Genomic DNA, 27,560 nt, shown 5'->3' on the forward strand with positions numbered 1-27,560 from the left:
ATTACCATCATCGCAACAAACCTGGATGATCTAATCCTTCCTTTGTGTCTTGACATTCAACACTAAACTTACCTACTGCGACATATGGAATCCAACATGCAATGCATCCTATCCTTCCAATCAAAAGTCATCAGACAAAATACTCCAATTTCATGACTAATCTCACCATCCACAACCTCAACATTCCTTTTGTCAATGAACTGATTCATTCCCAGCATCAAAAGTTTCATACTATCCTCTCGATCCTGATTCTACTGCTCGAACCCTCTCTACCCGATGGCCTTGAGACTTCCTTGTACCTTTAATAATAATAATGTTTATTGCACACAAGAAGAAAAAAAAAATTACATATAATTCACACAAGAAAATAAACTTAATACAGCAAGGTAACTGTCTGCCGGAGCTTGAATTAATTATTTACTAATCCTGTAAAATAAACGTACAAATGCATTAAACTAAATCTATGCTAAGTGTAATATCTATAACAAAATACTAAATCAAAAGGACACAAAACTGAGACCGGAGAAACAGAAACACCAAATATCAAGGGAAAGAGCAGGGGCAAAGAGACGCAGTAAAAGAGGAAAAGAAAAGTTAATTACTAATTAAATTCGTTTACTATTAGCCTTCGATAGGCTCCACTTTAGCATAATTTACCAAGTTTGTCCAATCTGGTCCGTTGAGCAATCTGATGCATCTGTCCATTGATACGGTTCTTTCGCCGAACACAGATAAACAATAGGGGGACAGAATGGGGATTCCGCGACAAAATGGTATATGTCTTCCTTTACCTGGTAATTGCATAACTCACACTCCTGTTGGCTGAGGAGATCATACGGCTTATACCGTAGGTTTAGCAATTGTCCCCTCAGTTTTAGGATCCAACTGTAATTTTCTTATTTGGCTTTTGGTCCCTAACCAAGCTGGCACATCTGACTCCGTGATCCAGCATCCTATATATACGGTAACGGGAAGCCTTAATGGCTTAATCCCTCAAACTGAGTTTCTATGGGCCTCTGGGTACAGCGCTTTTCCTTTTTCCTCCCTTCAGTTTTTTTAAGGCTCTTTTTAGCCTTACGTCAATTTGAGGCTTTTATTGACCCACGCCTCATATTTTAATTTATTTTTGGGGGACCACGAGGAATACCCAGTACAACTTATTTTTAAAAAGTTTCATAACGGGCCTTTTACAGAAGAAAATCCTGGCACCCCCCCACCCAAGAAGGTTGTGCATTTGGGATTGGAAGGACTTAATAAGCTTCTTGGGTAACCAAAACAAAAACAAACAAAAATCATTTGTACTCATATATTTATTTTGATTTTACAAAGTGCACAACTAGTGTGTGCAAATAAACCTTTTACAAAGAAAATTTTGATCTTACAACACACAGTGATAATGCTGGAAAATGGTTACTTTTTTAATTAGGTAATCGTTAATATTTTCTGTGATTCATATAAAGTTGGTATAGCACAATAGTTAAAAGATATATATTTTCTTTTAAACAAGAGGTCTTTTACAACCACAGGGTCTAAAAATAGGCTGGTACTTCATACACACAATACTCTAAATTTTCTCAAAAAACTTCTTCGTTAACCCAAACAATTACTTTTTACCCCTTTAAACACAATATCGACTACTTCCACTTAAATATTAAGTGAAACACTTCTACTTAATTTTCATTTAAATAAGACCTATTGCTGTCTTTTACCAAAATATATTGTCGACAACATACCTCATACTGAATTTTTAATCTCAACAAAACAAAACTCTAACAGGTACATCGATTTTTTTAAAATATAGAATAATAATTAAGATAGATTAAGTTTAAAAAATTTCTATTTTAATTTTGATTTTGCGTGTCGAGTGTGAAGAGCGAATATAAAACAAGTAGTGGTCCCAGGCGTTAAATCAAAAATAAATTTGAATAAATCTTTAAAATATAAACAATAACATTAAATGTATGTAGATAAGAGCTATTGCAGAACAAATCTCAAGTACTGCCTTGGAATTATAAGCTTTGATTAAAATTGGCAAGATTGTTTTTTTAATTTTTTTATTTACTCTATTCGTTGTTAATATATTGTACATACATTTAATGCTGGTATAAAAAGATGAAAAACATTTTTCACACTTTGCATCTGCTCTTTTCCGGTTATTCTTTGTTACAAAATCGAACGCACCTAAATAAATCACTGTTTTATATTAATTGTGCAATTTAGGCCATTTGAAATAAGTAAAATTTGAGCATCAAAAAAAACAAATAATAATAAAATAAATAAATAGAAGATAAAAGGTATTTTTATAATAGAAAACAAAGGATTTTTTCAAAGATGAATATTTTAAGTATACTCGTCTTCATGAATTTACGTTACAAATGAATGTTTGACAATTTTACTAAATAAGTTTGTCAAAAATGCATTTAATATAGGCCGATGATTTTTTTTTTTGTATTTTTTTTACACATGTTTAACAAACATTATAACAATTATCAACAAACAAAACTTCAAAATCACAAATAAATTTACACCACTATAGACTAATATTCGCATAACATTTTTGGGTATCTGCGTCATTACTTAAGTCCACATCGGAAAATTGTACAACTCGCGATCGGTATTACATACTAAGTTCTATGCAAAACTGGAAACACTTTTAATATAAAAAAACAAACAATTAGCTTATATATATTTCAGGTTAATCAGTGGACTTGGGTACTTGAATAATGTAATAACGTCAAGTACATAATAATCTACTTCTCATGATAATGCTCTATAGTAAAATTTTTAATTATTTGCAAATAATTAAGCATGCCTATATGAATCTATTTTATTTTTTATTTTTTTAGATCGGTATAAACACACAATACTTCAATTAGAATACACACAAAATATTTCACTAAGTAAATTCACTTTTAACTGTACTAGGTTTGAAATAATTTGTATTTTATTTTTATTATTATAACAGACATAATGGATAGTACTTCATAAACTTTTTTTCAATTATATTATGCTCATTTAATTCTGATTCGCCTTAGAATAAATTTAATCGTGGCTATTTTCATGAATTACTCGTCGTTAAAACTACTGGACACACATTTAAAAAAAATTTGCCAATATTTTAGAAATAAATTGTATTAGAATTTCATTTCAATATGGCACTATTTCGATCTACTCAGAAATAGATCTATTTATTTTAATGAATAGTTCGCATAAACAAGACATTTTTTTCCCCTGATTGTACGATTATTTTCAGTTTTTAAGTTTTACAGAAAATGTACTTTGCAAAGAGTGTGTCTGTACTAATAAATTATTTATTAATTATTTACAGTTATGGAAGATAATTTGCCATAAAGATTTTTGAGATAATGTGACTCAATAAGTTTCAATTGTATTAAAAAGGTTTTTTTAATTTTTAAATTTTTTTAAATTTTTATTTATTTATTTATTTTTAAATAGAAAACCAATTTATCGAATCTTAAAGTTTTTCATTATGTTAAAATTTAATAAAGGACGTCAGTTTCTAACAAATTTCTAATTTAAATATGAAAATATGAAACCGACATCCTCAGGGTTTATTAATCAAAAAGTTGTTATATACACATTATTTACAGTGCTTTTCTTAAAATTTACATATCCTTTTGCTTTAAATTTATCCTTTTTTTTAACATTTTGGAAAAACCAATAAATAGAATTTTTAAAAAACAAGATTGAAACAGGGTTGAGTTTTCAAATAAATAATTTGCGGAATGATTGAACTTCACCCTCAAAATAAAATTAAAGACTTGGTCAAAATTGAAAAACGCCCACACGACAAGCGATTTGACTTGAATCAAAATTATAGGATAAAACACAACCATAGTTTAGTCTTTAAATACGTCATATTAAATATAAAACGAATCTTAGTGCGTTTATTTTATGTCATTTATAAAGGATGGATTTTTTTTCGGCCTGTTTCAACATTGATTTTTATAAAGGACACCACATTTCGTAAAAAATAATCAACAATTAATCCAACTTTATAACAACTGGAAAATATCAAGGAAACATGCAAATATTTATAAGTTTGGCTTAAATCAATTTGTACCATATGTGATGATCAGTTAATTAACGGTTCACCCAGGGGTTGGTGACAAAGAGCAGGGGAAAAAGAAAAAAATTGTGTTTAGCTAATTTAAAACAAAAAGTGTTTTTGGTGTTAAAGAAATTAAGGCAGTGGCCGAATAGCTAAGGTGCCCGATTTGAATTTGCCAGCGTTTCTGGGTTTGAATCCTGGCTTAAAAGCTACGATAAAATGTATTATAAAGCGGTTTGACCCCTCGACTGCAAAACCCGATGAGTTGTTGGACCAACCCCTTTCCTAGATGATTTACTTTACTTACAATTAGTGAGATTTTTTTTTAAGTTTCATTAGTTGCTTTTAATGCGCCGAGTCTAAAACCAAACCCTGGATGGTGTTATACATTCCATGTCATTCTTATTCTAAATCTAGATTTTACAATTATCTTAAAGGCTATGGAAGATAGTCATCATATAACAACCTGAGTAACAATTTTATATAAATAATCAACAACCATTTAACTATGGTAAACTAAATAAAACATCACTTGTTTTTATTCACTAACCTTTAATAACATTAAGTTGAAATATTGTTACAGAAAAATGAGTGACTCTTATATTATATATTAATTTATAATTATTTAATGCAAAATTTAAAATTCTAAAATGGGGATACAACTTGCAAGTCAGATCATTTTTTTGCAGGCAAATACGGTTTAAAACGAGATTCACTCCTCCTTGCAACAACATTAACATAAAAGTAATATGTCATTACGTAAAATGTTGAAAATGAATTATTAAACTTCATTATCAATCGCATTTATATCCACAGCCTGTGCAATATATCTACGAAAACTGATTGTCACATTGTTTTCTGATAAAATTATATTTAATTTTTTTTTATTATATAATTTTATTATAATACACATAAAAGAAAACTTTTTTCTCATTTACTAACTACTACCACATGACTCGCAACAGCCATTAATGTACACAACATTTTTAAGTCCGATTCAGACTTTTTACCACTGATGGTCGGATAAATTAATCTCTAAGCGTTACACTAAAAAGAAACGCGATGAAAATATCTTCCAAGTATATTGTGAAATCATCAAAACGGATAATTGGTCAATAGATTCAAATTGACATCGATAGACCTTGCAATGGTTTAAAGTATGAATCGACCCTGTTTAAAAAGCAAGAGCTTTTCATTAACAATAAGAAACTACAAAAACAACAATATTCTCTATCCAAGATCGTAACCAGACTAGATTCATTAACATATATTCTCTTTTAGAATTATGATTCATATAATATATACTTTTATATAAGACCTATATCACAAAAGATTAATAAAGGGATCACATTATTTAATCCTGCGACTTAAATTAAAATAATCTAAAAAAAATTGACACAACTTATTGAACTTTATTTAAAAAAATTACAACCTTAGATTTTAAAACTCCATTGCTTTTATAATTTTTATCACAAAAAAAGTTTGACAAAGGCAATAGAGCATATTTACACAAGCGAGAAAACCCTCGTAAATAAATACTTTTTTTTTAAGTTCAATAAGTTACGACAACAAAATTTTACCACAGGAAAGTAGACAATGAGAAAAAAAAACTTATTCTCAACGGGAAATCAAAATATATCGTCTTTTGGGTACGATTTTCACAGAATGCTGTATTTTATTGAGGCACGGAAAGACCTACCGACAGGTGGGGCATCTATTTGACAAAACACGAAGATTTTTTTTAAGGCCTAAAGCCCTAGTGTAGACTACCTTGTTTCCTAAATATCTTCTCTTAAAAGACACTTAACCCCTAAGAGAATTTGCGAATGCCTTTATTTTTGGGATGTTAATAGAGCATTTCCCTTTAATAAACTTCAGCAGCTGAAACAATCGATACTATTCTCAATATTATTTTTATTTACTAAAAGCTTTTTCCTCTGGGGAAAAAAAAAATCTAAAATTGATATCACGTCACAATTTCAAATTTCACTCACCTCATTTGGAGAAATGACTAGCATGGAAATTCCTTTGGAATAACAAAGCTCACATCAGCGTTCGCTCGATCGTGGTTCTAATTCAATTTCTTGCTCTATTCGCTGACTTTTCTTTTCAAGTTCTTTAATTAAAGCATTTTTGGCCTGAAAATATTCCATGTTTTTGTAAAATTTCAATTGTTTTTTTAAAAATATAATAACATTACTTTGGCCTTCTCGTTAGTTAGCTGATTCTTAACTTCATTGTGCTGCCTTTCCAATTCTTCTCGTTTTTTCTCATATATCTGTGTCAGCCTTACCCTTTCGTGTACGCCTTTTTCTACCATGGCACTAGCGACTTCTCTCTTCATCCTTTGTACATAAAATTTAATTAATTAGTTCTACCGATGGTCAATCATTTTTCAGATTACTTTTCCTAATCCTTCCATTCTTGCTTTACTATCTTTGTAAGTAGTACTCTACTAATTCAACTAATGACAGCTTTTTTTGTCGTCATTTTGATATAAGTATTAATGCAAATAGTTATTTTAAAAATTATTCGGCATTAATAATCTGTCTGAAAATGCATTTCAAAACAATTGCCTGAATTTATTACAAATTATTTACTTGGCATTATTTTGTTTCAAATAGTATTCAAATAAGCAGATTTGATTTAATTTGATGTTTCAAAGCATTTTTTGTATTTTTTTTTTTTTTACATTACCTTTTTTATTATTATTTTGTAAAAAAACTGCTGCTAAATATCATCATTCAATTTTTTTCTCTCTCAGGGTCTGAATTTTATATCTAACCAAAGTACTCGCTAAAGCCTTTTTCTTTTCTTTTTTTGTCATGTCAAATTTAAAAAATTAATCAGTTCAAAATATTGTACAGAAACCAACAAAGAGGAACATGAAAGTAAAAAGTAGCTTTCACCAGAGGTTTGTTTTTTTAAGTTTACGTTTGATTTTCAAATTTTTGACCTCGCTTTTTGTCATGTTTCATTTTGTTGGTGCCACTCAGTCGATATGCTGATGGCAGATTCCACAATACGATGGGATTTATCCACTCATAGATACCATTCTGATCGTGTAGACCTTTTAATTTATAAATTGAGCTCTTACTTTCGATGCTCAAAATTGTAAATCTTTTACACCAAACTATGCACAAAAACATCAAACAATTCAATTTAAAAGATTTAGTGAACAAAATAAAATTTCCATCAAAATTTAAAAACAAATTGGCATTTCTGGTGGTCAAAATTGCAAATATTTGGCATCAAATCATAACATTGATTTTATGAAATAACATCTAATTTAATTTAAAAAAAAAAAAAAAAAATAGCACTTCTGATGCCAAAAATGCCAATCTTTTACATCAAACGATGCAGGATAACATCTAATTTCATTTAAATTAATAAATTTTTTGATCAAAATTAAAAAATAGCACTTCAGGTGCACAAAATTGCCCATCTTTTACATCAAACGATGCAGGATAACATCTAATTTAATTTTTAAAATTAAATTTTATGTAAAAATTAAAAAAAGCACTTCTAGTGCACACAATTGCAAATCTTTTACATAAATGAAGCAGAATAACATCTAATTTAATTTTTTTTAAACAAAATTTCTGGTCAAAATTAAAAAAAAAAATAGCACTTCTGTTGCACAAAATAGCAAATCTTTTACATCAAACAATGCAGAATAACATCAAATTTAACTTTTTTTAAATTAATTTAAAAAATTCAATTTTTGGTCAAAATAAAAAAATTCACACTACTGGTGTTCAAAATTACAAATCCTTTACACCAAATGATGCAGGAAAACAACTTTAATTTTTAAAAAAATTTCTTGATCAAAATTATTTAAAAAAAAAGTAAAATGGGAAGCGTAGTGGGGCCTCTTTGGCCACCTGTCTGCTTTTTCATTCCCAGCTAATTTGGACCTTCCTCCATTGTCCCAATCTTTTTAACTGTTCTTTTATTTATTTATTTTTTATTTTATTACTACTGGGTCCTACTGAGGCTATTCTCTTGATATTCTGGACTGCACTGAGCGAGTCAGTACAAAATAAAAAAGATTTATGAGATTTACTTTTTATGATATTCTGTGTGAGGGATATGGCGTTTAGTTCTGCAGTGAACACACTCGCGGTGGGAGGGAGTGACAGTTTTTAATTTCTCCCTCCGCACACCCAACGCCCTCTGGCATCTCTATATTCATCTTTGATGGGTTCAAACATTACTTTACATGCCTAAAATTATAAATCCTTTACATCAAACTATTCAGAAAAAATTCTAGTTTAATAAAATAAATTTACAAAAGTATTTTTTAACACCAAAATTGGTTGACCCCCTTAATATTTAAGTTGAATTACCTGACGAGTTCATCTCTGTCTCGGTGTTGCTTAGCCAGAGCTTTTACTTCTTGCTTCCTCGAGTTCTGCAGCCTTCGCATGACATCACTTGTTTCTCGTTCGAGGAGGACGTGGAGCATTTTCAGCTGTTGTGACTGTGATGCCTGCATGACTTTTTGTGCATTGGCAAAAACCTAAATAGGGTTTGTACTGGTTTAAAACAAATTTCAAAATTAAAGCCAGTAACGCGTCTTGTCTACCTGCTCGTGATACTTTTCAACAAGCTCTCGCTCTTGAGTGATGTGATCACGGAAAATTGCGAGCATCCTTTCCGAATGGCTTCGTGGTATCCCTCGATTCACGACTTCACCGTCACCGCCACCCTCACCGTCTCCTTCAGGTGTACCGCTAGTATCCCTAAAACAATAATACCTAACCAAATCAGTTCAACGAGCAGAAATAAGGCATAATTTATAAAAACTAGATATTTGTTTTGGACCTATTGGTTATTGTAATTTTACAGTTTAAACAAATATTGAAATAAATTGATATTTATTCCTAAATAAAAACTACCTTAAACTTTTTTAATGATAGTCCTTTTTAAACAGTTCAAACAATTTTTGGTTTATTATTTTGCATGTGTAGACAAACCCTTGAAAATAAATTTAATTACTTTTGATACACCAAACAGTTATTAACATTCATAAATAAGAAAAAAATATTTTGCGAAAAATTGAATTTTACACAAAGCAACAATTTCGACAACATGCTGTCAAAAAGTGGAAAAAAGAGATTAAAAAACAAACCAAAAACGTAATACCTACCAAAAGGACATCCATGAAATAGGCGTGATGTAAATATAAACAAATTAGCTAATGTGAATAAGTAAAAATTAAGATAGAAACAAGACGTGCAGCATATATTTTTAGATAAGACAAACAAAATACTCCTTGTAAGCATTATATGTTATTTACAAGTATATAATTTTTTTATTAATATACTACAATTTAAAAAATTCTCCTCTCCCCCCCCAAAAAAAAGAGAAAAACCAGCATTCTTACAGTTGTTCAAAAGAAATATAAAGTAAAGAATTGTGTAAAGAATTATTAGAAAGATCAAGCATGACTGTACAAAAAAGCAAATTATTTACAAAAAATGTATAAAAAATAAAACTAACAAAATAATCCTTCATGTTTGATTTTCATTTTTCTACTCAACCTCTTTGAAAGGCTGGTTCACACGATTATTATACATTTGATGTTTTTAACATGCTTAAAATATTGCATTTGTGAATGCTTGAACAAACAAGCAAGTGTTTATGTGAACCTAGCCCTTTTCTATGAACTGAACTGGAGCTCACATGTTTTTGCTAGAGAGCCGTTTCACCAATTTATTGCTCATATAAAACTTAGTCCTGGGCTTATCTGAATCCGCCGAAGCCAAGCGCATCCTTTCCTGAATAAAGAATAATTTTTTTAGTATTTCTGCCAAATTAAAGTAAATTTGGGTTAAAAAAATCACCTTGTCTTGTTTTTTCCGCAACGCTTCAAGTTTTTTCTCTAATTCGAGTCGTTTTTCTTTAACAGATTTGCTTTCCAAGAAAGACTCTACAGGATCAGCGATCATATCTTCAAGAACTAAATAAAAAATTAATTATTTTACATTTAAAAAAATATAAATAGAAATATATATGTAATTTACAATTAGTGGTTGTTTGGGTGGTGACTCTTGGTGGGCTGACGTGTATTACTTCTGGCGAAGTTACAGGTTGAGGCTCTTCCATTGTAGTTGGGAGTGGTGCTACCGCGATGGATGCTCGGTGAGCAGGATTGTGCCCGGTAGCTCCTCCTGACATTTCAGGGCACATTGATCCTATTCGTTTGAGCCTCGGAGCCGGTGGAGGGCCACCTTCATCACTCTGATTTCCCCCCTGTGTATCAATCATGGAATAAACTCTAAAATCTGGGTAAAATCAATTTTTACCTCCTCCTGTTCTGTACTGGGCCAAACATCCTGAGATTCTTCTAAGTCTGTGAGTACAGCAAGCTGTTGGGCCCTCTTGTCTAGCTCGCTCTGGTATTTAATCGGATTGGCAAGAGCTTCGGCAAAGTCTGAGAAGCCTTCTGGTACGTAATCTTTGACCACGACATGGAGGAAGAGAGTCGCGAGTTGTAAAGGTTGTCCACATTCTGTTCTCAACGTTACATGGCGATAACTAAAATTAATTAGTTATTATAAACTTTATAATATAATACTCTAGATGGTGGAGTATTAATTTTTCTGTTATTTAGTATTTCTTACATTCTTTCATCAAGTGACTTATTTTATTTAGACCACATTTTTTGTTATTTTGCTGGTTATTAATTTTTAGTATATATCATAAGGCATTATTTAAAGGGTAATCCATCCAATCTATTCTAACATAAACCTTCAACATAATCTGACTAATACGTTCCTTAAACAAACCCAATATCTAGGAAAAACAAAAAAATTAATGCAGTATTTAATCAAACATTCAAACCAGAAGCTTGTGTGCTGATTTTTTTTTCTTTCAATAAAAAAATCAACCTTTCCAAACATAAATGTAATTTTTTTTAATCCAAAACATAATTTCCTTCATTTTCTATAACAAAGTGCTAACATTCTGGTAGCAGAAATAGCCCATTTTTGTAAAAGTCTGATGACGTAGACAAGAAGAAATTTTTTGGTTTGGTACAAAATTGATTCATGTTTTGAAAATTTGTTTTATTTTTGCAGTTGCTTGTCATGTAATGTAAACAAAGCTAAATCCTCAAATCTAATTTATGAATTATAATAAATAAAACTGTTATCTTTTATGCAAACATTGTAGTTTATATTGAATTTTATAAGAGTGAGGGCCTGCAAAATTAAATCTGTCCAAGCTAGATTTTCATCAAATTTTTATGAAAATCTATGGAAATTGTACGAATTAAACTTGGGCGAAGTGCGCTCCAAACCGAAAACCCGAAACCAAACATGTACCCAAAAAATGTTATGGTGACTGTTTGACAGTGTAATTATAATTTCCTGAATTATGGTGAAACTATCACAGCAGAGAAATATGCACGGGAAACTGCAACGTCTTTGTCCAGCATTATTAAACCGTAAGGGGCCAATTTTTCTTCATGGTAACACGAGGCCGGCCATATGTTGCCAAACCTGTGGAAACCTAAGGACTTAGGATACTAAAATTAATTATATTCATATTCACCAGACCTTTTGCTTAAATACACACACACATTATTATTAAGGTCATTTAAGAAAAAAAAAAAACATATATATCAAATAAAAAATAATAAATATATAAAAATAAAATAAAAATGCTATCCAGAGGTTTATCAGTGCCTCAGGCTTCTGCGTTCAACATGTTAAATTACCAAAATTGAAAAAAAAAAAAAAAAAAATGCATGATTATTTTTAATCAAAAATGTTTTAGATACTGAAAATATTCAAGTTCATTTTATATATTAAAAAACCTAATCTAGTTGCATTAGAATTATTGTATTAGCACGTACCCATCTTATTTTTGCTAATGCCAGAATATAAAAATTAAATTGTGTAGGTATTCATTAAATTCACTAATTTCGTGGTCTGCTTGACCAATTAATACATTACAATTAATTAAGGTTTTTAGTTGAGATATAAAAAAAATGGCAAAAAGGAGAGGGAAAACTCAAAAGGTGGGGTTGAGGTAGGAAGTTGATGTCCGAGTGGATCGAGCTCAAGTGGTAGAGCAGCGGCGTATCTAGCCGAAGATCGTGGGTTCGAATCCCGCTCGTGCCATTCACTTTTTTATCTCAACTAAAAGCCTTAATTAATTGTGTACGTATTTTTAAGCCAAAATGAAAGATGGTAAAAAATTTAATCATTCCTCCGTTTTTGTTATACCTGGTCATATATTAAAAATTAAAATAGTAATATTTTAATATTTACCCAGGACAAAGTCCTATAACAGGGAGAACTCTGTGTCCAATGAATTTTCCTCCTTCCTCATAAGCTGTTATTCTAATGCAAGCCAATTCTGGAAGCACCACCTATAAATTTTTTTTTAAATAGTTGATTTATTCGTTAAACTTAGGTTTTACCAAACGTACCTTCTTGAAGACAAAAGGTTCCTCATCGTACACGGGATTAATCCCGTTATTTGGAACAATTTTGGTCCTGAACTTTTTCCTGACCGTGTCAGCCGGAAGCCCGTACATATCGACCTCTACGTACGTTCCGCATCTTTTATCCGTTAAAAACTGGCCGGATATGACATTGATTGAGACGGTGCCGGCAATAATTCCGTCAACGGTTGATTCAGCAAATGGATCAAACCTTAGAATATGAATAAATTGTAACATTTTTTTATCATTAACATAGTTTTTATGAATGATTAAGGGTATCAGGGTAGCAAGGTGAACCCTTGAGGTGCTGGTGTTTTTGAAAAAGAAAAAAAAAATTGTAAATATGTCATGTTCGAATGCAGGGCTACTGGATTCGAACCTGGGATCTTCACCTACAGTGATGAGCACCTTGTCAACGCCTAAACCATTTAAACCAATGAAGCCACTGATACCCCATTGCAATGGTTAAAGCGTTGATAGATGCTCATCACCGCAGCAGACCTGCATTTGAATCCAACAAACTTACAAACTTTTTTTTTAATACCGACACCCCGAGGTTTTCTATAACCTCGTAATGTAAATATCCTTTTAAAAAAATAAAAAATTCAAGCACTTGCCTACGATCTTGACGTCTCATAAATTCAGGTTTCAAGAGGTATCCACATCTTTGGTTGTATTCAAAAATACCCAAATTTAATTGCATTGCAAGATCTACAAATAAATTATTAAAAAAAAAAAAAAATAGAATTCAATTGACAAATTTTAAATATATTTTGAATTAATCAAATCACTGACCGAGAGTTTGATAATTTAGAGCGACCAGTTGACAACCAGCATTCCAAAATACTTGAGGCATGAAATTTGAAGAATCGAACCTTGTCCCAGCCGGATAAACTCGGCTTAGTTGTTGTTTGTTGTATTTTACAAATTCTATCGGGCTTTCTTTTAAAAGCATTGTAGCTTGTTTTTCATCAAAAGAACTCATTTCATAAAACCTATTTTTTTCTTTTAAAAAAATTAAAATTAAATAAATATATTTTATTGAAAAATAATTAAGGATAGAAGAGGACTATATACTTTCTGTTATTTCAAATGAAACAAAATGAACAGGTTGAACGTAATTAACAAGGGCAGAAATTTCAGCTCCCGCTTCAGTTTCCTTGGCAGAGGCCACTTTATCATCTTTCTCCAATGGTTTTTCATCCTCATCCCCACTTGAGCTTTCTAAATCATCCTCAGCTGGAACTAAAAATAGAATAATGCAACCAAATATCTTGAATAATATAATTTAGTGTATAAAAGTTTTACCATTTTCATCAGTGGCTTCATCGTTTTTTTCTTCAGGTTTTTCATCTGCGCTTTCTTTACTGCTCTGCCTGACAGGAGCTGCATGAGGGACATCGCCATTTCCCGTCGCAACTACTTCAATTTCTCCGGTTGTCCCCCTTTCTAATACTTTGTTGTGATGGTGCTTTTTCTTATTTTTAATGATTATCTTACGCTTCAGCAAAGAAGGCGGAGGAAGTGGAACTCCCGCCTCAAGCTAATAAGTTTTAAAATATTTGATCAAAATCGGATTAAAATCAGTAAATAATAATAGAAGTTTATTACCTTGTGAGAATCTAAAGGTGAATCTAAAAGCATATCACCGAAAATGTCCCTGCAGTACTGCGCTATTTTCGCTTGTTGCCTCGGGTTGCAGTGGTTCTCAAAAGAAAGTATGACTGGATAATCGGATGTCTTGAACGCAGACTCCGCTATTGCTTCGATCACGTCTTTAGCTGGGATTTCAGGTACAAATGTATATCCGTGAACAATGACAGGCTCTTCCGTCCTCCCACCATTCCAAAAATCTAGTTCGACACAACGACAACCAGCCAAAAGACACTGGCGATAAATTTCAACCGACGACTTCCCCGTTAACTGATGACCTGCAATTTTTACGCGTTATTTTAATAACAACAGTTTTAAAAGTATTAAAACGTACCAGTCAAATAGGTATTATGCGAAGAATTGATAAAATAATGTGCGAGAGGTTGATCCATATCATCACAAAGTTCAACTTTAGAAGGAGCAACTATAGGATTGTCTTCACTCATCATGTACCTCAGAAAACCTTCAAAACTCAATTGACCCTTATTGACATTGTTTTTGTTTATTTCATATTGGGCGATTATGTCTTTTGCCCTTGCTACATTCGCATACGGATGTAATATTTCATTCAACCTTGGATCTCTCTGAGTTAAATTCAAAAATTCTACCAACTGAGATGCAGACATTAACTTCTTCTTCGACCCACACCTAAAACAAAAATTTTAAATTATGTTTTATTTAATATATATATTTTTTTAAATTCTTACAATTCTTCAAATATTTTCTCTGCTTCAGTCCTCTGGGTCAAGTGTTTGTAGAAATTGAAAAACTCCTCAAATGAAAACTTTTCCGGTGATATCACCTCATCCTATTAATAAAACAAAATTTTAAAGAAAAAAAAGGAATTTTTAAAATTTTAATTTTAGACTTTATCTAAGACACTTTTGATTCCATCATTTTATTCATTTATTATCATTATTATTATTTAATTCCACAAGATCTCATAATTATCTTTATCTCTCTCTCTCTCTCTATCCTTTAATCTTTGAAATACAATTCATAAACTATTTTTTCTATTTTTTATTTTAATTTTACAGCTTTTATGTCTCTGATAAAACACAGACACACACTCTCCCACACTGACTAGAATGTGCTATTACTAGGGGAAAATATAACAGTACGTATTGAACAAATATACATGGATTGGATCATGATTCTAATTATTTAACAATTAAATTTAAAGAACAAAGTACAGGCTTTTTTGTGATTAAATAAAAAAAAGTGATTTAGATTAAAAAATTATTCGAGCTATTTTATGTGCAACATAATTGTATTATGTTATATTCTTTTTAATGTCTATAAAATCCACAAAATGTGAATTTTGATTTATTTTCAAATAAAGTTTAACCAAATTTACCTTTTCTTAAATCAAAAAGGCAAGCGAGCAAATAAATCATCATTGATTAAATTAAGTAGTTTCTCTAAATGGAAAACACTTTTATTTAATGGAATATCTTTAAAAAAACTTATGAATTATGATTTAGACAATCTTTTAGTTTTTAAATCTGTAAACCCTCTCGTTTTGTGCATTCAATGTTAATTTAAAACGGGCTGTTCGATTAATATTTGGAATATCTTGCGTTTACAAAGTGGACCCAATAATCAGGGAAGGCACTACCGTTTTCTTACTTAATTTACAATCAAATTGAAATCGCATTTCGCCTTGTATTATTAATAAAAACAATGTAATTTTGTTAAGTGGACAGTTTTAAACATTTTTAAATTTGTTGGCCAACAAGGCCAACCGCTTCGTTGGCTCTGATTCGCCTCCCGTGCACACTACGCAAATCAGGGCCAATGAAGTAGTTGGTTGTCTTTTGTTGGTTGAAATTTGCTTGTGTACTATTATGATTATGATGTATACTAGGAAATGGGGGTTTTATGTTCTCCAAGCACGGCAGCCTTCTGGCTTATTACCAGGTACTAAAAACATTTCTAGTTCGCTAGTTCAGTGCTTATTGACTCGATCTTTCTCTTAAGAAGTACTCGGTCATTGACTGTTGTTGCTACAACTCTTATATGATGAAAAGAGAAATGTTTTAAGAAATATGTATTGTTTATATAATATTTAACAGTAAGATTTAACAAAGACTTAAGTACCTTCTTGAGAAAAACAAATTATGTTTTGAATTTTTGATAAAACTGTTTTATTTAAAAAATTAAAAAACTTCAAAGACTTCTGGTGGTAACATCAAAAGGATTGACATTGACTGTGATTCCACATGGCCAAATCCCTTGGGGTCTGATGAGGATGAGCCAAGCATGGACGATGTTCAGCCTAATATATTTGTTGTCTTTCGTTGGCCAAGATTTGCTTAGTGTGTGCCTTAACAATTGACCCACCACCCAATCATTTTTAATCGTCTTGCTATTAGTGACACCTTCCCCAGGACCCAGTGACAAGTTATCTCATCCTCGTGGTTTTGTACCTTATTTTCTCCCCTTTCTATTCACAATTTCGCTTCTCTCTTAAACTTTTGTGAAAGTGAGAAAAAAAAACATTTAGCCACAATATCTATGTTTCATCGGGAATGTCCTACCTTCATCTACCACCAACCTGGCCCTTCCAAACCCTCTACCAACTCCATCAACCCTACTGTCTTTCTGATTTTTAGCCTCTTGTCTGCCAAGTGGACTCAGTTGTAGATTTACATTGTTTACGTACAGAGCAATTTTCAGAATATATATTTGTTTTTGTTGTTGCTTATTTATAAATATTTAGTGCAAGATGGAAAGATGTAGAGTTGGTTATTATAAGGTAATATAAGGGGACCACAGTGGCTGAGTGGTTAGGGCATCTGAAATGTATTTACCCACTAGCTGTTCTGGCGGCCAGCAGTGCCCATGGTTTTTTAAATTACAATGGTATGAAAAATGTATTGTGAAGAGGTTTGACCCCTTGTCCACAACACCTAACGGTTAAATGAACGTTAATCCCCAAGAATAATTATTAATAATTAAAATAATTATGCTAATTCATCAACAACCATGGACACTAAATATATTTACATTCTTAAATGTTTTCTTGAATGTGCTCAAACAACCAGGTTGAGATTCTAGCAATCGACTGGTTGTAATTGTGTAACGTACCAGGCACGTAGATGTAATTTTTCAGGGTATGGTATACTGCGCCTTTTAAGAGCTATTGTACCCCCCTTCTCTGCCTAAAGCACATCGGTCAGTCCTAATGCAACGCAGTAATATGGGCAATAAAAAACATAAGAAACAACGTGAGGACCAATGAAGGCATCAGATTCCTGGTTTCACAGCCAGCAAGGAACACAGTGTGGATTAAAGCACATATTGGCCATCGAGGGAATCAATCATCAGGGCTGCTCTAGACGAAACTTTGCAAATGTCATTCCACACCATGTTCCCACACCTTACATCCAGGCGGCTCCCGGGAAATGAAAGAAAAGTGGGAAGAAATATGATTCACATCCATCAATGTATCCCACACAAAAGGTTTTTTCCAACCATCTCGTCTCGCCTGAAAGCACTAATTCCAAACTAACTGGAAGATATCGCAAGTTCCCAGTGGCCATGGGAAAAATAAGGCTTACTTGAAGCAGTACAATTTAATTGAGGACAATACATGCCACTGTCTCCCAAACTATCATATATCTTGCCCAAATTTTGAGCCGCAGCGACGTGACTTTCAAGGATATCGTCGCGAGGGGAGTGCGTTGGCTGCCGAAATTGGCAGACCTACCCAAAAACCCTGAGTTCTTCAAATTCGTGAAGATTGACTTTGATAATGTTCTGTTGAAAACGTTTCCTACCAGTTTGTAAACTACAGTTGTTGGTTGAATTATTAGTTATTATTAAATCTGCATACGTATTTATAGCCCGCAATCATGTTCATATGCAGGTACATCATTATATTTTTTTTTTTAATCCAAAATAGTCCTATTAATTTAGAAATATATGTATTTGAGAGACCTGTGGCCTAGACCACCCTGTGGAGTTAAGACTAAGGCCACACGGAGTTGATAACGGCGCTTAGTTACCTTATGACTAAAAGGTACCTAATGTGTAAATGCTTATTTAGCTAAAACATCCACAGCCTGTTACTACAATCGTATCGATTGATTGTTGAAAATAGACTAGAAAAAAGCCTTTGGCAGAAAATATTTTGTGGAAATGTGAACGATTGCAAAAGGTAACTTATTGCTGAGTGCACCATATTAATTGCGAGAGAAGCAAAAATGGCAAATTTCCCTTGTAATCTTCCCACATTTTTTTTTTAGAACTGTTACATTTTTATAAGGTGGGGTCGATTCAGCAGCAAACATCGCTATTAATGCGATATCATTTATGATCAAAATTTAAAAGTCAGTGTGCAACACACAAGAAAAAAAACTGACTAGTCTGTTCATCACGCCCTAAGTGGTCATTCTCAAATGTTTCAAGTTGTTGTTCAAGAATGTATCACCATGGGAGTCTTTAGATAACTAGGCACCAACTGCGACACCTTCGGTGTGGCCTTAGCCTAAGGGTTAAATATTTTGTGTTAATTTTGCTGTGAATTCTACTTTTTTACTACTTATTATTTCACATTTATCATTTAAAGTTGATAGCACATAAATAGCATTGAACACATTTTAGCTTGTATAATTTAATATTATATTAAATACAAGGAACAATTTTGAAATTCAATTTGACTAAATTAAGGAATAAAATGTGGCCCATAGCCCTGTTGTAAATTTACTCTAAGTCCAATTTAAATGTATAATTTTGTAGTTTTAAAATTTTCAATTTGATATTTTTACATTAACTAAATTGAGTGAGATTTCTAAAAATGGCTGGACATAGATGATCTTGCCCATATAGTACTTACGAAAAATCAGCCCCTACTTAAATTGAGTTCCAATGGCGTATATTATGTTCACAAGTCCTGGCTCAAAAACAATTGGTTAAAAACCTTAAACTGAAAAGAAGAATTAGATCAAAAGTATGATTTCTTTTTGTATCAAATTGATCTGAAATAATGAGAAAGGTGAGAAAAAATGTATCTAAAGAAATAAAAGAATAATCATATCTAGTCAACTATGACGTTTCCAACAACTAACTTGAAAGAAAGACATCACCATTTTTAATATTGATGCACATTCCCAGGCATAGTTATATACGTTTTTACATTATCTACATGTTCGTTACTCTAAGGTTCAACTACATTTGTTGGCTTTATTATTATATATAGCAGTGCTGGTGCTACTAATATTAGTGTGTGCTTCCGACTTCTCCTTTAAGAAGATATTAAAGGGAGATATTGTGAAATTTTTGAGCATGAGGCACCAAAAGTGTTTTTGAGTGAAGTATTAAAAGTGAGAGATTTGGTTGTTTTACCTTTGCCGTCGATATTCCCGCCGATTCGAGAGCAGTTTTCACTCTCTTCCTGTCCTCTTTATTTTGTGTGAACATTTTGATTATACTGTAAAAAAAAATCATTTAGAAAAAACTACCCAATTTAAAAACAATGAATTACCTACTTTTTGATAGGAATTTTTGATGACTTATCTACACTCAGCTGCAATTTTGTATGCGCCTTGAGCAAAAATTTCATAACAGATCCATTCAGTTGAGATAAGTTAAATGCCAATTTTAATAATTCATCCGTCCATAACTAATAAACATAAAAGATAAATTTAATTAATATTCTTCAGTCAAGCACAGAAACGCTGAAAGACTCACTTGTGCAGTTTCCTTTTTTGTGCAACAGAAATTAATAAATGTTAAGTTCACAAAATCCGAACCATGACATAAAGTAACAGTCTTATCCTCCAGTAAGTCCTGAGAAGAGCCCATCGTGACGTTAAGTCTGAGCTTAGGATCCTAAAAATAGAAAAATTTGTAATAATAATCACAATTTATTGTCGTGTGTATCATAAAATAATTCAAAGAATCATTATTATCTTATTTAAGGTAAGAGAAATACATTTAGATTTATAGTTTTACTGTTATTAAAGATGATTAATTTTTAATCTGAGAAGGATGGGCTCTGGTGGCTGGTCAAGTCACCTATTTAAATGGAATGTTTTTATTGATATTAGGTCAAAAAATACTTGAAATGCATTCTTTCCAATAGTCCTAGGAGCTGAGACTTTTTTTTTTAATTTACATATTCTTTTTAAAGTACAGGTTTCTGCCTTTGTTGTGTATGTATTTGAAGGTATATTTAATTCTTTTTCTCCTTTTTTTAATTTATGATAAGAAAATAATATGCAAGTTCATATTAGACAATATTATAAAAAAGTTACAAAAATGAAGACATTTCAGTAAAGTAGGCAAAAAAATCATACAGGTTTTAAGCACCTTTTTTTAAGTTATTTTTAAACTATTCAAGACCTTTACCCTTACCATAGTACAGTGATGAGCACCGTATCAATGCAATACCTGTTGCAGCCACTAATGCCCATAAAGCACCCTTTAAACCCATGAAATATGAATTTTCAACACAATAAAAAGATGATAATTTACAGATCATGAGATGCGGTCTAATGTGGAGTCCATATTAGGCCGCATCTCACGATCTCTAAATTATCATCTTTTTATTGTGTTGAAAATTCATATTTTATGGGTTTAAAGGGTGCTTTACGGACATTGGTGGCTGCACTAAATATTACACAATAAAAGGAAATTTTGAGACATCCAGGGGAAATTTTTTTTCTCCGATGTCCAGGGTCCTTTTTACAAATTCTTAACTCTTCTAGATTTTATAGCATTAAAACTGTTCGATAACTGCATTTACCTTCTTTGAGTCTATTATCAATCAACCTTTAGTTTTTATAAGTACCTTACAAGAACTACCAGAAAAATAAGGATGAAATCAACAGACACTCATTAAATGTTTTACTTATTTTTGCAGAATCCAAAAGATTCACAATGATTATTCACGATGTTTGTTAGATGTTAACTCGTGATAAGTCGAATAGAGAAATGTCCAGTAAGATATTGAACGCTCTCTGTGTAGTTTATAGTTCTGAAAACTGTAAAAAGCCCCTATAGATTAGTCGAATTGTTTCAAAGTTACCACCTTTCCTGATCCTACATATTAGTATTAAGTTTTAGTGTATGTAAAAAGGAAATTAAGGTGTAGTGAATGAAAAAAGGAAATTAAGTTGTAATGTATGAAAAAAAATTAAGTTGCGATGTATGAAGAAATAAAATTATGTACTTTCTGTTTAAAAAAAAAAAAAGGAGATTAAGTTGTAGTGTATGAAAAAATAAAATTAAGTTGTAGTGTATGAAAAAATAAAATTAAGTTGTAGTGTATGAAAAAAGAAAATTAAGTTGTAGTGTATGAACAAAGAAAATTAAATTGTAGTGTAGAAAAAAGAAAATTAAGTTGTGGTGTATGAAAAACAAAAATGAAGATGTGGTGTGTGAAAAAAAAATTGAGTTGGAGCGTAGAAAAAACAAAAATAAGTTGTAGTTTATGAAAAAAAGAAAACAGTAATGTGTGAAGCAAGAAAATTAAGTTGTAGTATATGAAAAAGAAAATTAAGTGGTAGTGTAAGAAGAGAGTAGAGTTGTAGTGTATGAAAAAAGAAAATTAAGTTGTAGTGTACGATAAAAGAAAACTAAGTTGTAGTGTATGAAGACAGTAAAGTTGTAGAAAAGATAAATGGTGGAGTGAGTGTGTTGTTAAATCTTTTTAAAAAGATAGTTCCTACTAACAGTGAGTTACTATGAGGTTACTCACACAGTTTTACTGTGAGTGGAACTATCTTTTTAAAAAGGGTAAAGTTGTAGTGCATCCAAAATAAAATTAAGTTGTAGTGCAAGAAAAAAGAAAATGAAGTTTTAATGTATGAAGAAAGAAATTTCAGTTGTAGTATATGAAAAAAGAAAAGTTGTGTATGAAAAAAAAAATTTATTCTTTGTTTGAAACAATGTTGAAAAAAGTATTTTCTTAATTATGTAATATTTGATTTGACACTGACATAATTAAATATGAACAAACAGAGAATTGAAATTGTGTCATTTCGCCGACTTGTGACAATGCATGTCAAATATTTTGTTATCATATCGTCGGTACATAATACCCAAATCAAAGTGCATAACACGAGTACAAACAGAAAAAACAATTAACAGACAATTCAAAATGTGACAAGTTATGACAGATTAAACAGTGAAAATTGATGTCAGAACGACCTTTGTCTGAGCATATTGTGACGTCATATTTCTTTTTGAAATTGTCACAGGGGCAAAATGGAACATGATAATATCACTAGTGGGACATATCTGTTAAAGAGGAAACCGCTGTCATGTCACACCACATACCGTCTATCTCCAACCACTGAAACAATCATGCCTCTTTCTATTGTGTCCCTAGGTAAATTCTATACAGTATATAAAAAATTTATTTCAATTGTTAAAAATGTTTAATAAAAATATCAGCAATGGTAACTTATAAATAAGCTCACCTTTGGTATTTTAGCTTGTTTTCCAGTCCTACAGTCTCTAATAGTAGCAATATCAAGCAAATCCATTTCCTACAGGGAAAAAATTATATATAATTTAACTCTTCTTCAAAAATATCTAAGTAAATAAATGAATAACTAATTTGTATTTGTAATTCTATGCACTTAAAAATCAGATTAATTCAAAAATTAGAGTAAGACTTGCAAGTAAATGTAAATATAAAAGGAGAATTTATCAAGTTTGCACTTGTATGTTTCATTTCTATATAAAAATTAAATATATACATGACAATTATTTTAAAAAATCATTTACATTTTTGTAATGACCCTAAAATAACAAATGTAATAAATATTGGGATAATGAATTAAAAAATAAAATTAAAATAAAGATAAATGAGATTGATTTGTAATGTTATTCTTTGTGACTTTTGTTTTTAAATCAATTTGTGCCCCATTACACAACAGTAATGAACGGCATCCTCTATGTTCTTCATTTGACACAGGAAACAGGTCCCACTGAAACCCGGTTTCACTGTTGACCTTTTTTTCCTATTGTAAGAAATTACAAAATTTTATGTTTCAATTGTTAAACATGCGTTTGGAAAATTTTATACCACGAAGAATGCTGATTATTTTTCAAGTTTGGAAACGTGCCATGGGCAAAACGAATTGATAAAGAATGATCTGACACATCCGATTGGATTTCCGAATTTAGAAAAACTAAATGATTGGAAAATAATGTGGTAATGCGACCAAGTACGACAAAATTCAAATTTATAAGACCACATGTTTTTTATGCTGATACTTTGAAAAAAAAATGAAAAAAAAACCATACCTTGTTCTGGTCCAGCCAATAGAGATAAAATCCATTTTTGTCGACCCGCAGTGTAACTGGAGTCCCAACACCTGAATCCTGAATAACAAAAAAATGTATCAATTAAAATTTACAATAAATGTGGTTTTATATATATTAAAAGGACTTTTATTTTTGATGTTTGTCTGCTGTTGGTGTATGTATGCACACACACATTTCCACCAAATCTTACATTTTTATAAATAAAATACTATACTTATCACAAAAGAAGTTAAATTTTACAGCATCAATAATTTTACTTAAAATATACTTGAATTTTTTTTTAATTATTTAATTGTTTAACGATTGTTACTCTAAATAATCATTAACTAATGGTCGCTAAACACCACACATAATTCTTAATGTTCATGTTATTGCAATAGTTTATTTAAATTTTAATTAATTTTGCCTATCCAATTGTGTGAATATAATTTTTGGCTCATTTAGTAGTCTCTTTGTATTATTTATAAATAATGGGTCAACGATATGGCAGCTAATTGAAAGTTTATAATTTTTTTTTAACTTTCCCAGTTAATATGTGTTAGCTCAAACCCAATAAATTAATATTTCAATAAGTTAGATTTATTTTTTGAAATAACAATTTATTCATTCATTATCTTGGAAAAAATTGGCTCCTATAAATAAAAAAATCTTGGTTTATTATTCATTTTTATTGATCCTGGTTCAAACATGATGAATAAAAATAAACCAATTTGAAGAAAAATTTGGCGGTTCCAATTACTTGAAAAATAGCACACACACAACAACAACAAAAAATTAGCAATTCACGTTATTTTTATAACTCATACAGCAAGCTTTTACAATAGTATATTTTTAGTCGAAGGATAAAATTTAATTACTTTAGGAAAGTCATTTCCCTTTTTGCCTAATGATATCAGAGTAATAGTTTACGTTCACTTAGCATATTAATTTGAATAACGTGTCAACGGTAGTTAATTATAGGTTTATCTTCTTTTCAGTCATCAAACAGCAACTAATTAAAAGCTTATCTTATTGTCACTATCTTTTATATAGTTGAATAATAAATAAAGCTGTGTATCTAGGTAATTATGAGTTTATCTTCTTTGTAACAACATCCCCTGACGTCATCATTATTGTTTTAACAATAGAGAAATGGGATCAACTAAGATTATATTTAATTTTTATTTCATAGAATTTTGACCTTGGAGAAAAACATAAGCTTAAATAATACACAAATAAATAAAAGAAAAAAAATTAGATTTATTGTTTTTCGCTTTTCTTTTTGTTGGATATGGATGAGAATCAGGGCAAAGACTCCGTAAGCTTTTCCAACTTTTTATTTTTTACGTAGATGCATTTCAAGGCTCTTTCCACCTCCTCCTCAGTACATTTTTATTTTGAGTGTCAACAGACGACTCCAGGCTGTTGTCTGTTGTCCCAGTCAGCCGTCTGTTGACACTCAAAATAAAAACGTACTGAAGAGGAGGCAAAAAGAGCCTCAAAACGCATCTACGTAAAAAATAAAAAGTTAGAAAAGCTTACAGTCTTTATAATCTAGATTTATTATTTTTGATTATAGTAGATTAATATATTTTTAAAATGTATATTAATCTCATTTTCTTAAATCAATGGAATAAATTTTAAAATTCAATACAATTTTGTTTATTAATAAATTTCAGAATAGGCCGATTTTGGATGATTGGATAGCAAAAGGTGGAAGTGACCAAAATTAGACTCGATATGTAATATATATGCCGAACTTTCAAGAGGACATGGAATAAAAAAGTGGATTTTTGTTTTGCCCAGCCCCCATGAGACAATGTGAGCCATATAAAAACTAGGGGGTTTGGTCCGTTTTGGCCATATAGTGACCCAAATTACATCAATTAGACGAGTAGGCAGGGTGAAAACTTGTAATCAAGCCGCCAATTACTTTACATATATTTTACTATTTACATAGAACATTTACATATACATTTATACATAGAAGCTAATTGTACACTTAATGATCTCCTTTGTATATTTTAAAAATCGGGTGAAGCACAGTGCTTTCTCAGAAATCGAATATCTAGTCTCTACAATAATTAGTTCAGATTACTGAAAAATTTGAATTACGGAAGGTGTTAAAAAATACAAAATGTACAAAAAACAATTTTAACAGAAAACTGGATTATTTTGCAAACACAAAACATTAAACCTATTAGAGTACATATGTTAATTTTTCTTTTTAAATTTTTTTTTTAATTTATTTTGCATTTTCTTGATTGCTTCTTCCTATTTTTCTGTCCTTTTTGGGCAGTAGGTACACTTAACGCCAGAAGAATGTGGACTCATCTTTCATTTTTTGGTAGAGAACAGAGAAAGGGATTCATTGAAGAAAAGAAATCCTCGAAAATCCGTGTAGTCTTGGTCTTTCGTATGACCCCTCACTCACTCAACACTCTCACTCACTTACTCACATTCTCTTTTATTTTTCACTCACACATTCTTCCTCATTCATAATATCTCTTTCTTTTTCTCTCTATCACTCTCACCCCTTCCAAATTATGTTTCATTTGTTTCTTTTAAAAATCTCACTTCTTGAATTTTTTTTTCCTGTTCGGATTACTGAAATGTTCGAAGCGAAAATTTGGATTACGACACAGTTTTTATGATTGTTTTTAATTTTTTTCAAATAAATACAGACAAAAGATATGTTATCTCAAAACCAGTGATTTATTTTTTAAATATTTTTATTTATTTATTATCAATAAGTAGCACATAATTAATGTTTATCTTATTTTTATCATCTTTTTCATCATTTTTATAGCTTAATAATAAACAAACCGGATTTGGACGATACGCTACTTTGAACCTAATAGTTTGTTTTTTTCCCCTCCTTCAAAATATGTATATTTGGAATTGTGTCGTAATTTTTGTATACATTCATCACAAAAATGTAGCATATCTGAATAAAAATATTGGTTTAATTTTTACAAGGCTAGGAGCCAATTGTAGAAAGTAATGATAGATTAAAGATGATACTTTTGTTACAACATTTTTGCCGTAATTATGTACTTAACTTGGTGGTATTTGAAAACAGATAACTGTATATATACAAAAGATATGAATGATTTATTCTTTGAGATATGTTCGTTTTTGAAAGAAGATAGTAGTTATGGGTTTAAGTTTTTTTATCAGCCCTTAAATCTTGCATATAGTTGTATAGATAAATAAGCTACAATGTACAATGAGCATGTGTGTTAATTTATATGCAGTAATTAGTCTGAATTAAATAAATTTATTAAGACAATTTTTTAAATTCAATGAATGTTTTATAAACAACGAAAAAAATATTTGCATAAGAAATAATGACAAAATCAATTATTCCAATCTATCATCAAACTTTTTGCCATTTGTCGAGACCAGAAAGGATTATTTGATTAGTTGAGACATTTTCATCGATTGATATTAATTTCAGAGTAAAAGTTTAGGCTCACCAGGATATAAATTTCAACTAAATGTCAATAGGAGTTTAAAAAAATGTTAATATTGTTTTAAAACTGCCCAACCCCTGTTTTATAAGCAAACTGGATATACAGAAAATGTACATTCAAACCATTTTTTTTTCTTCTGACAAAAGTAGGGCATAATGAAAAGCACATCAATCTTTTATAACTGTGCTATGGATTAATAATAAACAAGCTGGATATACATAAGTGATATGCTAGCCTGAACCAAGAATTTCTCCTTTTAGAAATATATTTTGAATTGTATTTGTATTTTTTTTTAAATGTATATTTATATTCCCATAAAGAAGTAATTTTGTCTGAATTCAGTACTAATTACTGAATGTAATAAACCTTTATTTTCTTGGTTACAACAATACACACACAAAATAGTTGTTGTTTTTCAAAGTGCTGTTTTTACAAATTTAGCTGAAACCAAATGTTGAATAATTCAGCATTAATTCTTCGACATGTTTTTAAATATTCAAACAAAATTTCCCTATGAAGTAAGACTAACAGCCAATTATAATTGTTCAAACCCATTATTTCCATTGTTTTAGATTTTTTTTTAATACTATGTGATAAGTCTACCTTATTATTTATGTTCTTTTATTTGTTGTACTTTAAT

At 30.7% G+C, this 27,560-nt stretch overlaps 1 protein-coding gene across 5 annotated transcripts in view; it reads right to left on the reverse strand.

The window, feature by feature from the left end:
• Positions 1–3,529: 3,529 nt before the first annotated feature.
• LOC106668013 (1-phosphatidylinositol 4,5-bisphosphate phosphodiesterase classes I and II) overlaps positions 3,530–27,560 on the reverse strand; it is a 30,310-nt gene continuing 6,279 nt past the window's right edge. For 2 of the 5 annotated variants that reach the window (XM_024224858.1, XM_014396374.2), the window contains 23 exons: positions 23,445–23,522; positions 22,613–22,681; positions 19,878–20,018; positions 19,676–19,809; positions 19,533–19,617; positions 14,891–14,991; positions 14,518–14,831; positions 14,142–14,461; positions 13,839–14,073; positions 13,608–13,775; positions 13,326–13,535; positions 13,148–13,241; positions 12,516–12,741; positions 12,355–12,455; positions 10,384–10,615; positions 10,102–10,330; positions 9,922–10,037; positions 9,761–9,855; positions 8,661–8,832; positions 8,422–8,594; positions 6,273–6,417; positions 6,067–6,210; positions 3,530–5,953 (listed from right to left, as the gene is read on the reverse strand). In XM_024224858.1, the coding sequence (XP_024080626.1) occupies positions 6,121–6,210; positions 6,273–6,417; positions 8,422–8,594; positions 8,661–8,832; positions 9,761–9,855; positions 9,922–10,037; positions 10,102–10,330; positions 10,384–10,615; positions 12,355–12,455; positions 12,516–12,741; positions 13,148–13,241; positions 13,326–13,535; positions 13,608–13,775; positions 13,839–14,073; positions 14,142–14,461; positions 14,518–14,831; positions 14,891–14,991; positions 19,533–19,617; positions 19,676–19,809; positions 19,878–20,018; positions 22,613–22,678 (3,447 nt within the window). In that variant the 5' untranslated portion in view covers positions 22,679–22,681; positions 23,445–23,522 and the 3' untranslated portion in view covers positions 3,530–5,953; positions 6,067–6,120. The other 3 variants (XM_014396375.2, XM_014396376.2, XM_024224859.1) reach the window with 3 other exon arrangements.

This window comes from Cimex lectularius, unplaced genomic scaffold (genome assembly GCF_000648675.2).
Source record: "Cimex lectularius strain Harlan isolate CLEC.00 unplaced genomic scaffold, Clec_2.1 scaffold88, whole genome shotgun sequence".
NCBI lineage: Eukaryota > Metazoa > Arthropoda > Insecta > Hemiptera > Cimicidae > Cimex > Cimex lectularius.